The 13994-nt window shown below is 39.3% G+C and overlaps 1 protein-coding gene and 1 pseudogene across 1 annotated transcript; both read right to left on the reverse strand.

The window, feature by feature from the left end:
• The window catches only part of LOC118826312, a 545149-nt pseudogene that overhangs the window by 199243 nt on the left and 331912 nt on the right, over positions 1 to 13994 (reverse strand).
• Positions 6792 to 13901, reverse strand: LOC118826335 (zinc finger protein 239-like). The gene is made up of 2 exons (XM_036597282.1): positions 13849 to 13901; positions 6792 to 10850 (listed from the first exon to the last, which is right to left on the reverse strand). The coding sequence occupies exon 2, from the start codon at positions 10698 to 10700 to the stop codon at positions 9570 to 9572; it is 1131 nt and encodes a 376-aa protein (XP_036453175.1). The 5' UTR covers positions 10701 to 10850; positions 13849 to 13901; the 3' UTR covers positions 6792 to 9569.

Genomic DNA, 13994 nt, shown 5'->3' on the forward strand with positions numbered 1-13994 from the left:
GGTTCTTCAGCTTCATCTACAAAACCTGAAGTACGAAACCTGGGTGTGATCTTAGACTCTGAGCTCTGTTTTACCCCACATGTAAACACAGTCACTAAAGTAGAAATATTGCTAAAGTTCGGCCTTTTCTATCTCAGAGCGACGCAGTGAAACTTTTTCTTCTTGCTGGACTTCCTAAGAAAACTACACATCCCTTACAACTTGTACAAAATGCAGCAGCGTGCATCCTAACAAAAACAACAAAGAGAGATCACATTACTCCCATTTTGAAAGAACTGCACTGGCTGCCTGTATCATTCAGGATAGATTTCAAGGTTCTGCTACTAGTCTTTAAAGCTCAAAACAACCTAGCACCTGCTGACATCACAGAGTGTCTGTCTGTTTATGTTCCGGTAATCTAAGATCTGCAGATAGTGGCCTTCTACAGATACCCTCTGTAAAATACAGAAAACATGGAGAGACTCTTTTAGTTATTATGCTTCTAAACTGTGGAACTCAATTCCACCTTTTATTAGACAGTCAAGCTCAGTGCTCACTTTTAAGAAGCACCTAAAAACGTACCTCTTTAAATTAGCATTTAACTAAAACTGAATGTCTTGTGGTGTTTATCTTGTAATTTAATCTTCTTCATTTTCGTCTGATTCTAATTAAGTACTAATGATCTTTTCTATAACTATCACCTGTCTGTAAAGCACGTTGAGCTGCCACTGACATGAAGATGCTATAAAAATAAACTTGTTATCATTATTATTATTATTATTACAACACTGATTTTGTGCACAAATCAAAAAATAAACAGCATGCGTTCAGTTAAAAATAACGTTTGACAATGATTAGAAGAAAACGAGAGAACAAATTAGAAAATTGTGATCATGAATAAACAAAAACATACCCACGAAGTAAAGAAAACGTTTGTACGATTAAAAGAAAATGAGGGAACAATTTAAGAAATCGTGACCACGAATAAAGGAAAACGTGCGTACGAACTGCAAAACGTTTGCTCGAATTAATTTTTTTTTTTTTTACCTCCGTCCCCTCCGGGGCTCCGTACAGTAAAGAGCAAAACAGGGCAAAATGAACAGGAGCAAAGTATTGCCTTACAGTATTTCAAGATGCATACATAGAATTAAATAAAATAAAATATACTAAACACAATAAAAATAATGCACAGAACAAAAATAACTAAATTGCATAAATACTATGCAGTTTACAGTGCAGTGGTGCATGTCTCCTCCAGTGAATGAAAAAGTGACTATGTACTGTAAATGATAACGATGTTAACAGTTGTGCAATATGACATTTATGGATGCATAAACAAAGTGACAGTGCAATATGCAATATTTGTGGACAAATAAACGAAGTGGCTGTGCAATATGGAATATGCATAAATGTATAATCAAAGTGGGAGTGCATAGTAATATGAGTGGAGAGATGTAATGTAGTGTCCAGTGGGTGCCCAGTGAGTCTGTACTGTCAGTGGCTCAGTATACAGTAATGTCCCGGCACAGTGACGGTTGTTGTACAGTGCGATCGCTGTTGGTACAAACAACCTGTACCATTATTTACTAGAGCAGAGCGGAGTCTGTTGTTGAAGGTGCTGCACTGTCTGACCAGTAGGTCATAGAGGGGGTGTCACGTCAAGTCAAGTCAGCTTTATTGTCAATACTACAATATGTACAGGACATGGAGTATTGAAATTGTGTTACTCTCAGACCTCATGGTGTAGCAATAACATTAAACAGACAGTAAAAAGGAAATTTGTGAATTTAAATAGACACTAAATACATTAAACACTAATAGTAAAACTAAACACTAATTCTAGAAAAATAGAATAATAAAAATAATATAAATATAAGAAGGTCCTGAAATTAACACTAAAGTGACATATTAAGATAAGTGGGTATAAATAGTGCAATTATAAACAGTAGTGCAATTAGAATGAGCTTATGGAGCAGTTAAAGTGATGAGTGCATAGTCGGGAGAGAGAGAAACCACAGTGTGTGCATCTGCCGCCATCTTGTTAGTATAAGATGGTGTGATGTGTTGTTGAGGATAGCAATGAGCTTATTAACTGACCTCCTTTCAACGACCACCTCAAAACCATCCTGTGAGCATCCCAAGAGCACCAGCCTTCATCAGTTTACTGAGCCTTTTTGCATCTCCTCCTCTGATGCTTTCTCCCCAGCAGACTGCTGCAAAGAAGACAGCACCCACAACAAGACTGGTAGAAGATCGCCAACATCTTTGTGCACACATTAAATGACCTGAGCCAGAAAGTAGAGTCTGATGTTGAAAATTCATGCTGAAAATGTTGTTTGAGAAATCACTGAACTCACACCCACTGTGTTATTTTTCATCGCAACGTGTAACTTCCTGTACACAGCCTCTGCATCGGCCCCCCCAGTCCAGTTTGTAGTTAAGCAGGACACCTAGATATTTGTAGGTGTCTACAAGCTCAAGGTTCTGATCTTGGTTCTCTTTCTCCTGAAGTCCACCACCATCTGCTTGGTCTTGGTCACATTGAGGATCAGGTGGCTCCTCGTACACCACTCCACAATAATTTCCACCAGGTTTCTATATTCTCCTTCCTGCCCACCTCTAATGCACCCAACCTCCACAGAGTCATCAGAAAATTTCTGAATGTGGCAGAGGTCTGACCTGTATTGGAAGTCCGTCGTGTACAGGGTGAAGAGGAAGGGGTGCTCCAATGCTGCTGACCAGATGATCTGAGAGGCAGGTTCACAACCGCACATACTGGGGTCTTCCAGACAGGTAGTCTAAAACCCATGCAATCATGGACTTGTCCACCTGCATTTTCTCCATCTTCTCCCCCAGCATGAGAGGTTGGATGGTATTAAATGCACTTGAGAAGTCTAGGAAAGTAATTCTCACTACGATGTTATTCTGGAATGTGCTTTCTGCAGTAGATAAATAACAGTGTTGTCCACACAAACCTGCTGTTGATGAGCAAACTGCAGGGGGTCCAGAAAAGAGCTGACCTGAGGTGTGAGATGTGACAGCACTAGTCTCTCCAAGACTTTAAAGACACAACCTATTACAGGTTTACTGTGCTTTATTTTTTGTTTTGTTAGTTTCTTTTTCTCCTGTTTGCTTTATTTAGTAGTTCAGTCTTTTTTGGTATGTTTTATATCTTTTTTTTATCATTGTGCTATTATTGGCTGTACTTACTGCTCTACTGTTTGTTTTCTATCAGCAGAGTCTCTGTGAATCATGTTCAAAAGCAAGTCTTCATGGCCTGAATGCCCCCCTGTCTGTTGCCTGTTAGGACCGCAATAGCAGTGGCTATAGATATACTGATAATGACTCTAAGCTGTTGTGGGTTTTGGGCTTTCTGTTCTTTGTAGGTGCCTCATGGAGGTGGTCGGTGTAGCACACCTGAACTCTCCATACAGAAGAATGGCTCTTTCTTGTTGTACACAGCTAAAAATATTACAGACAAAGACACATTAAAGAAGAGAATTGAATTAAAATGATGGACACGTTAGTGTTTATATAAATTATTATTATTAATTATGATTAATAACATACTTGACTTTTAACACTAAGACAGTACACAACAACAGAAATCAAATTATTATAGACATATTTTTTTCCATCTGAAAGATATTTGATCTCACAAATAAAGTCAAGAAATTACCTTATTCTATTAGAATTCCTGCAACAAGATAAACAAACATAATTAATAATGCACTAAAATGAATAATAAAGCAATTGTTAAAAAGACAGAAATAATATATGATGTATAAAGTGGTGGCCATCTCTAATAACACAACAGCAGTGTCACAGAGTCTCTGTTGAATCATCACAGTATTATGGTCATTTAAAATCATGGCTGGGGAGAAGCTCCTCGTAAGAACCCAGAGATCTCCAACTGCAGCCAAAATTACATGAAGTTATACAGTCCCCAAAAGGGGAGTTGGTACATTTCATTCATCAACAGAGAAGAAAGCAGTTACAAAACACTGGATACACATAACTGTAATATGAATAAACAAGAGAACATTAACACAAAGCAATAATAAATTAGCTGAGGAAACAGAGGTAAAACCAAGGTCTGGTATGTAAATTTTTTTGTTGATTTTGTTACATCCCAGCGCATTCCTTGCACACACACACAAGAAAGAACAGAGGATCATTCTGAACTTATGAGTAACATAACATTATAGCACGCGCAGATCATAAAGATACAAGTGGTATTACTAGCTATATGAATAAATGGTCATATGTGAAACTACTGCTTCCATAACATAACAGTAAGATAAAGTGAAATAAAGTAGTACGACATACATACAAAAAGCCAAAAAGGTTATTAAATTCGTTAAATGACCAGCAGAATGACTTCTTCACACAATGGAAAATACTAACAAAGTGTATCGATTTTAGTTTGATAAAAAATGGTTCTATGATGTCACAGTAACTGAAGAAAAACCATCATGCCCTCCTTGGAGAGATTAAGCAGGCAAAAAGAAGATTGTTCTTGGGTTGATAACTGAGAGGCTGGGTCAATAGTGTCAGTATTTAGAAGACTTTCACAGGAATCACAGAACTACAATCAGTGTATTTTTTAAATTTGAGAGGTTTTCATATCTTGGCCAATTTAAATTGAAGTACACTTTGAACTCAGCCAGAGGGTTGGAGACAACAATCTGACTAGTAAATTGGTAGTTGGAAATCAACCACTGTTTGCTTTTGTAATTACTGGACAAAGTTCATTTAATCTCCATATGATGCTACTGTTCTATCATACTGTACTGAAAATTACCCCAAGATTCTAACATGATTTAGGATTAATTTAAAATGACAAGTTACATGTTTATATATTTTGCATATGATTTAGGAAAAAGAATCAATTATATATTTATGGCATTTGGCAGACACTCTTATCCAAAGCGACTTAGAGTTTGATCATTTTACACAGGTAGGTGAAGGTAGTGTTAGGAGTCTTGCCCAAGGTCTTTTATTGGTATAGTGTAGGGTGCTCACCCAGGTGGGGATTGAACTCCAGTCTACAGCATACAAGGCAGAGGTGTCACTCTAATGACATCATTAAACAACAAATTACAGATGAGACACAGTGTTGTGAACTTTCTGTGAAATTCACATTTCAGTTCTTTTTTTAATGCAGAACTGTCTTTATGTACATTAATGATGTTTGTGGTTTCTCTATTTATACTTTGTGTCTTTGCATTACAGCTGTTGCCACACATACCTTAGCGTATGGCAAGAGGAAGGAAGAAGGGTAGGGTTTCCTTTTAAGTGGTACTTGGTCCAGCAATGTTTTATGGTTGGTTGAGTGGAGTTGGGCTTCATTGTCCCTGTAAAAAAATAATGAAAAAAATTCTAGGCATGTTGCATGCTTTTAAGTACAATATGGAAGATGAGAAATTAGTAAAATCTTTTGAATTACAGCATGTACATCGTGTAGTGGAGTTGACTCTTCCTTGGATTAGGGCTTGGGTTTGTTTATGGTGTCTCCACCTTGCAGAGGCTCTTTGGGGGCTGATGCTGGATTCCAGAGATCAGATTTTGTCAGAATGCTTACTCTGTTTGGTAGTCCTTAGAAAGCTGAGCAGACTTTAGTTTTATAAGACATCACTGCACAGGTGGTAAAGGTTAACAGTGGGTTTGCGATGGCTGTGTATTTCTGCCATTCACAGCTAAAATAGTAATATTTATTTCTGAAGGTGGGCACCACATTCTATCTGGGACCACATTTCCTCCTTCAGTGCAACTTCACTACATTTGTTTGATGTCAGGTCTGAACTGAACTCTCCTACTTTTCCTTAAAGTAGCATATATGATGTTTTAGCTTAATCTATGTTGAAATCACTGCCATCACATAGCTATGAGGAAAAAAAAATAACACTCTATGGTTGGTTGTTTTGACAGGGGGTGTGAGTTCAGTGATTTCTCAAACAACATTTTCAGCATGCATTTTCAACATTAGACTCCTCATAGATCAACTGTAAACTGGTCATTTCATTTTATTTATTATGAGACCCACCAAACTTGCCTGCTTATGACTAAATGATTGTTTATTAAAAATCATATACTATATAGGGTATTAAACCTACCATGGTGTCTTGAATACGTGCACCTTAACAAGCTGTGGCACAAATCCGATATATTTTCAGAGCTGTGTGGACACAAAATCAGAATTTTCAAATCAGATCTGAGCCACCTACATATGTGGTCCTAAATTGGATACATATCTGATTCTTGGTCATGCAATCTGAATGAGAAAACACACATTTGAATTCAAACATTGAAATGTTTTTTTTTTTTTTATTGCTCATATACCACTAGTAAATACTTATATGCACTAACAGACTGTAATGAAACTGTAGGTGATTCGGTGCTAAATCTGAGAAACATCAACATAGCAGTGACTAGGTTTTCGAGTGATCTGACCTACAGGTCTGGAAATGCCATGCCATGGTTTACTGTGTTGGAAGCTGTCAGTTTAAATGTAGCTTATCCTCAATTGGCTGCCAGGTCATAAGATCAGATAAGTGATCACATCATTAATCAGTGAAGCCTTACTAGTATAGGAAGATATTTTAGCAAGATTGATGGTTGAAATTCTGGAGGAGGTACTGGTACATGCATTCAGTTTTCAGAAAAAGCAAAGACCATAGTTAATTATGTGTGCATTCTAGAAGTGTCCAGATAATGGGGATACAGGCCTCCAAGACTAAGTGAGCAGCAAGGGAGCGTGATGGCCAGCAAATGTATCTTAGCTGATGCACAAAGCCAAGTACATGTCATAAATTAAAAACAAAACCTACAATTGGGCATGTAAGCTTTTTGGTTCATTTACTAAATACACGACCCACTTCAAAGAAAGAAAACTTTAACCAAAGAAGACAATTTAAATAAAAAAATACAGATGAGCAAACATAATCCAGGGCTAAACAACATAGTTTTATTGACAAATCCAATTGGCATAACATCACAATCACCACAACATAGTTAAACATTAGAATTCAACCATTCCAAACACTACAGAAATTACAAACCCATAATGAATGCAGAAAAGCAGTTAGATTAGACAACCCAGCAAATCTGCCAACAACAACTTGGGAGGGTGGAAACTCACTGTGGATACAGTTCAGGGCTTGGGGTGGTTGGCTAAAACTATTGCAACTGGTAGTTCAATTAACAAATAAAAATCTGTGAGCCAGTAGTCCAAAAGGTCCAAAAACTGGGAAATCCATACAGACCAGAGATAGACAGAAAAACAAGACATAAAACAGAATTTGTTAAAATAGAATGTGATACAACTGATAAAAGTTTCACTTTTATTATCATCTAACTTTTCACAAACTGGCTCCTGGTTGAGAGGTATGGGTTAAACAAGACTCTTTCATAATGCTGACTGAGGTAACAGGCCATTAAGTGTTTCTCTGTTTTTCCTGTGTAGCATGCAGGGGGTGTGAGGTCTTGTCCAAGATGGCTAACAGCTTGTTGAGAGTCCTTTGTTCTGCCACAACCTCCAAAGAGTCCAGCTTGACTCCCACAACAGAGCCAGCCGTCCTAATAAGTTTGTTTATTTTGTTCAGAGCACTTTCTGCTGCTGCCCCAGGACACAACAGCCTAGAATAAAGTACTTGCTGACAACAGACTAGTAGAATGTCCATAGGAGCTTCATGCACACACCAAAAGACCTCAGCCTCCTCAGGAAACATAGACAGCTTTGGCCGGTCTTGTACACTGCAAGAGTGTTACAGCTCCAGTCCAGCTTGTTGTCCAAGTGCACACCCAGATATCTGTAGGTTCCCACCACCTCCACATCAACTCCATCATTGGTGACTGGTGACAAGTCAGGCTTGGAAGTCCAGCTTATACCAGTCATAAAAGTCCTTCTCCAGCTTCCTGTATTCCTCCTTCTGTCCACTCCTCACGCACCCCACTATTGACATGTCATCCGAGATTTTTTGCAGAGGTCATGACTCTGTGTTGTACCTGAAATCAGTGGTGTCCTGGTTGAACAAGAATGGGGCTAATTCAGTCCTCTGTGGTGCCCCAACACTGCAGACAGCCTTGTCTGAGACACAGCCCTGCAGTCACATGCACAGAGATCATCCAGTAAGACAGTCCATTATCCATGCGATGATAGATTCATCCACCTCCATCAGTTGTACCTTCTCCCCTAACAGCACAGGCTGTACGGTCATGAATGCGCTGGAAGAACATGGTACTCACAGTGCTGCCTGATGTGTCCAGATGAAAGTATGTTCTGTCCAGCAGGTAGATAATGGCATCATCCACTACAAATGCCAACTTGATACGCAATGCCATGCTGATATTTGGCAATCAACTATGAGCTGTATTATTGAAAAGTGGAAGCATTTAGGAACCATAGCAACGCAAAGTGTCACCATGTAAAGTTACAGAGTGTGATGGCAAGCATTGAGGCACATAATGCCTAAAAGTTACCAACACTCTGTTAACTCGATAACTGCACAGTTCCGAACCTCCTCTGGCATTAACATCAGAACAAAAACTGGTCACTAGGACTGGGTTTTATTGTCCAAATAGCTGCATACAAGCCTTAAATCACCAAGTACAAGTTGGTGTGGAAGAATTTGACTGGCACACACAAAGCCCTGACCTCTACCCCATCAAACACCTCTGGGATGAACTAGAATGGAGATTGCGAGCCATGCCCTCTCCTCCAACATCAGTGTCTTCCTGCACATATGCTCTTCAGGATGAATGGGCAAAAAGTCCCACATATACACTGTAACATCTTGTTGAAGTCTGACCATACCAAAACATTTAGCCTCAACAGTGAAAAATGCTGAATAACTTGTGTTGTCTTCTTTACTCAGTGATTGTTATTTAGTGAGAACAGCCTAACTGTATAACTAAGGGCAGCCGTGGGCTAGATTGGGCAGTCATGGGCTGGAGGTTAGGGAACCAGCCCTGTGAACAGAAGGTCGCCGGTTTGGTCCCCTCGGCTGAAAGTATGTGACTGAAGTCACATACTTTGAGCAAGGCACCTAACTCCCAACTGTTCCCGGGCGCTGTGGATAGGTTTGCCCACAGTTCTGGGCAAATGTGCTCTCTGCCCCTAGTGTGTGTACATTCACTAGTGTGTATGTGGTGTTTCACTGCACAGATGGGTTAAACGTGGAGGTGAAATTTCCCCGTTGTGGGACTAATAAGGGTCACTTAATTCACCACTGCACATCTCAGATGTAAGCTTCAGTAATGGCCCTTTTCATCTCACTCAGCAAAGCAGAGCTGTTCAAGGAAATGAAATATTAGCTCTTCTGGTTCTCAGAAGATGAAACTTGTAGTAAGCTGGAAAAAAAAATATATATATATATATATTCTTCCATTTAACTGCTTGGACAAAAAAAAAGGGGGGAAAAAGCTATGCATTGAAATCAGTGAAGGCTCTTACCTGATAAAGTAAGATTTCATTTCTAACTCAGGACAGAAGCCCAAATATTTTTTTTGAAATCCATTGAAATCATGCGTGTGCCTTAAAATTAAAGGACTGAAGCTCTTCCCAAACTCTGAGCAGTGATGTTGTTTTCTCAGGAGTGAATGCACTGGTGATTTTTGAGGGAACCACTTTCTCTAAAACTCTGTCCACACTCTGAGCAGTGATACGGTTTCTCTCCTGTGTGAATGCGCTGGTGTTTTTTGAGGTTACCACTTTCTGTAAAACTCTGTCCACACTCTGAGCAGTGATACGGTTTCTCTCCTGTGTGAATGCGCTGGTGTATTCGGAGACTACTCTGTTGAGTATAGCTCAGTCCACACTCTGAGCAGTGATACGGTTTCTCTCCTGTGTGAGTGACCTGGTGTGTTCGGAGATTACTCTGTTGAATAAAACTCTTTCCACACTCAAAGCAGTAATACGGTTTCTCTCCCGTGTGAATGCGCTGGTGTGTTTGGAGGTTAGTCAGTGAAGTAAAACTCTTTCCACAGTCTGAGCAGTGATAAGGTTTCTGTCCAGTGTGAATGTGCTGGTGTTGTTGGAGAGTACTCTGTGAAGTAAAACTCTTCCCACAATCTAAGCAGTGATACGGTTTCTCTCCTGTGTGAATGCGCTGGTGTATTCGGAGATGACTCTGTTGACTAAAACTCTTCCCACAGTCTGAGCAATGATACGGTTTCTCTCCTGTGTGAAAGCGCTGGTGTTGTTGGAGACTACTCTGTGAACTAAAACTCTTGCCACAGTCTGAGCAGTAATACGGTTTCTCTCCTGTGTGAATGCGCTGGTGTGTTTGGAGATGACTCTGTTGACTAAAACTCTTCCCACAGTCTGAGCAGTGATACAGTTTCTCTCCTGTGTGAATGCGCTGGTGTGTTTTGAGGTTACCGTGTTGATTAAAGCTCAGTCCACATTCTGAGCAGTGATACGGTTTCTCTCCTGTGTGAATGCGCTGGTGTGTTTTGAGACTACTGTGTTGATTAAAGCTCAGTCCACATACTGAGCAGTGATACGGTTTCTCTCCTGTGTGAATGCGCTGGTGTGTTTTGAGACTACTCTGTTTAGTAAAACTCTTTCCACACTCTGAGCAGTGATATGGTTTCTCTCCTGTGTGAATGCGCTGGTGTGTTCGCAGATGACACTGTTTAGTAAAACTCTTTCCACACTCTGAGCAGTAGTGAGTTTTTTTGCCTGCAATTTTTTGTGTTGGTCTGCAAGGTGTGTTCATGTTTTCGGAGTACTGGAACTTCCAGACACCGTATTCTCACATCCAGTCTTTCCTTATTTCAGCAGTTTCATGCTGTGTTTTTGAAGGGTAATTTGAAAACTAGTTGGAAAGTTGTTGTTTAGAGCAGAAGACTTGTAGCAGGAGATCATTCTGAAAAAGAAAAAGGAGAGGAAAATAAAACACTTGTAGATTAGGTGTTATAGAAGATAACTGAAAAAATACAACATCCTATGTTTTTATGAAGAACTTACAACTCACTTAGGTAAGAGCAGAATCTACACACACTCAAAACCACAAATGTGCGAACAATTCTGCAGTTTAAGAACACGTCATGAATCTGACAGATTTTTTCAGAGAACCTTCTTCGAAAACACATTTAAGTAGAATTTGGGAAGATGGTGAATGAGGACCACTGATTTACTGAGGCAAAGGATCAGAGATTAGAACCTAATTTTATATCCAATCAATTAGGGCCACCTTTGTCAACAACATTCCCACATAGCCAGAACTTACTTAATTCAATTAAGTAAAATAAATAAATAAATAATAAAAAATAAATCGAAGGCATATAAAGTGGTAGATAACAAAAGGTCCAAGTTTGCACTGATCAAAGCAGTCAAAGATGCCTAATAAAAATACAGATATACAGTAATTCTCCTCAAATTAAAGGTTTCTCCATTTGGGAGGTGACTCCAGACCTTTACTAACCACAAATATTGCAGCAAATATTGCAACTAACCCCAAACCAACTGAATAACTTTTAATCAAGACAAAAAAGTCTTTCCTCCTGTAGGTCCAGCAAGTGGGGCCATATTAATAAAACATACTTAAATCTCATTCTAATTTAGTTTTTAAGTTCTCATTCAAAGTTTCTACATTTTAGTGTACGCTTAAATTTACACACTTCATTTGTAAATAAAAAAAAGGTTGTAAAAATGGGTGTTTGTGAACAAGCTTTCCAACACTGCCCATCTTTGAAGTGATTAGCATATGAATGTTTCCAGCAAAAAACACTCAAATGAAAAGAATGTAGAAAATCTTAATAAGGGTATGATCACCCGTTCAACAGTAAGCATACTAAAATCATTAATTCATTTATTTATTAGAAATGATACCAAATAATACTTAAAGAGCTGAGAAAGAGGATGGCATCAGGATCATGCATTAAACCAGCCTTTTGATCCCAACTTACATTTACGGCATTTGGCAGACGCTCTTATCCAGAACGACTTACAATTTGATCATTTTACACAGGTAGGCGAAGGTAGTGTTAGGAATCTTGCCCAAGGACTCTTATTGGTATAGTGTAGGGTGTTTACCAAGGTGGGGTTTGAACCCTAGTCTACAGTGTAGAAGGCAGAGGTGTTACCCACTACACTATACAACCACTACTTGATTTCAATGATCCAAAAAGAATACAGACCTACATCACTGGACAAAGTGCTATTTTCTAGATGAGAAAAGTTAATTTTAGTTTAACTTATGTCAAATTCAACATTGTTGACATGTTTGTTGAGACATTTTAACCTTTTGTGAGAGCTCCCTCCAGCAGAACCACATCAACCATTGACTTAATAGTGACTTAATAATTTTTCAATTTAATACGTGTGGTTTTAGTGATGTAGGTAAATCTAGCAGATGGGTGAAGGTAGCTGTGTCCCTTCAGTTGTTTGTACTGCTTTCATGTCTGACTGATCCTGCCAAAAATCTGAAAATTACAGCACTGTTTAAACTCTGAGTGATGCCCTGATGTTTCTGATAACTTGTTATTGATGTGAGATTTCTGTTATGAAATGGAGCCAATAGGTGTAGTGCCTACAAATTTTTGTGTAGCTATAGTGATCATTTTTGCTACAATTTCGCTACAGGCTTCAGTCAATCCACGCAAAATGTGAACCATAGAATGCAGTCTATGCTAGTGGCGCTTGTGCAACCCTGACTGAGCCGCACAGAGTTTGAGCAACAAAACTGATCACCCCTTACTAGCAAGCTTAGCTGAGGAGTCGGCAGCCAGTTCTCCATTGACTTGGAGACACTATGCAAAGCCAAGAAAGACGGCAGTGGAGCACTGACACCAAATGAAAGGGCTAAATGTGCAGTCAACAGCAAATAGGGATAAACTGTGACAGATCAAATAAGAGTTCCTTTATCTGGAGGAGATTCAAGACTAATTCTAACTACCATCCTAAGCCTTAAATGTTCCAAAACAGCTGAATATCTTCTGAGAAACTGAGAAACAAAGATTTTCTGCCTCCCTCCTGCTGAGCTACCGTCAGCCTAGGACACCCTGTCTGCAGAATCTTCACACCTCATCTCTGCCAGTTCTCACCTCTAAAGGACCTAACACTCCATTTCCACCTGGCCATTAAAATATTAGGATATAATCCAGATACTAGGCATATGAAGTGACCAGTATTCAGAAAGAAGCCAAATACACTGAAAAAACACAGCTTCAGTCAACAGACCATTCTTACAAATTCCTAGAGGTGATAATTCCGTAGGACCTCAAATGGGACAGGTACACCATGACAGCTATAAACAGGGTCTGGCAGTGCCTGCATTTTTTGTGATGGCTAAGATAAAAACACAACGCCTCAAACGCTGCTGGTTCAGTTTTAAACAGACATTATGCTATGTGCAGAAAAAGTTGACGGGTTACTGGGTCTCTTCCCTGAAAAAAAAAAGTATTCATCTAGGATGTGGAAGAGAGTGTGGCCAATCACACTCCCTCACACATCAGTGGATCTAGTTCCGTCGGAAAAGGTGAGTTTAAGTTAGTCTATAGTCCATGAGGTGCATCACCCTGTGAAAATGATCAATCAAACTGGGTTGCACCTGAAATTGCAGCTTATTAAACAGTGGTTTCTGTCAAATGATGGGACCTTTCCAGAGTGGATGTAAGCTATGGTCTAAACGAACAGGAGCTGCAGATGTAAGCTATGGTCTCACTGAACTGGTGTCATGTAACTACTGAAAATTAAACCAGCGTATAACCAGATAACCAGAGTTATAAACAGTGTAAACAGAGTGAAAAAGAGATAAACAGCTCTTTACCTTCAGCAGATCAGCTCCTGTTTCTCTCTATTTCTGTAAGAGTGAGTTATAAACAGTGTAAACAGAGGGGAAAAAGAGATAAACAGCTCTTTACCTTCAGCAGATCAGCTCCTTTTTCCCTCTAAAACCGCTCTTCTTCTTCTCCACTTTATTGTTTTCGGTGAACAAGCGTTTGAGAACTAGCGCCCCCAATTGACCTCATCTCTGTATCTGGGGGCGATGTTTTTCTAATCCCACCCG

Source organism: Colossoma macropomum, unplaced genomic scaffold (genome assembly GCF_904425465.1).
Source record: "Colossoma macropomum unplaced genomic scaffold, Colossoma_macropomum, whole genome shotgun sequence".
NCBI lineage: Eukaryota > Metazoa > Chordata > Actinopteri > Characiformes > Serrasalmidae > Colossoma > Colossoma macropomum.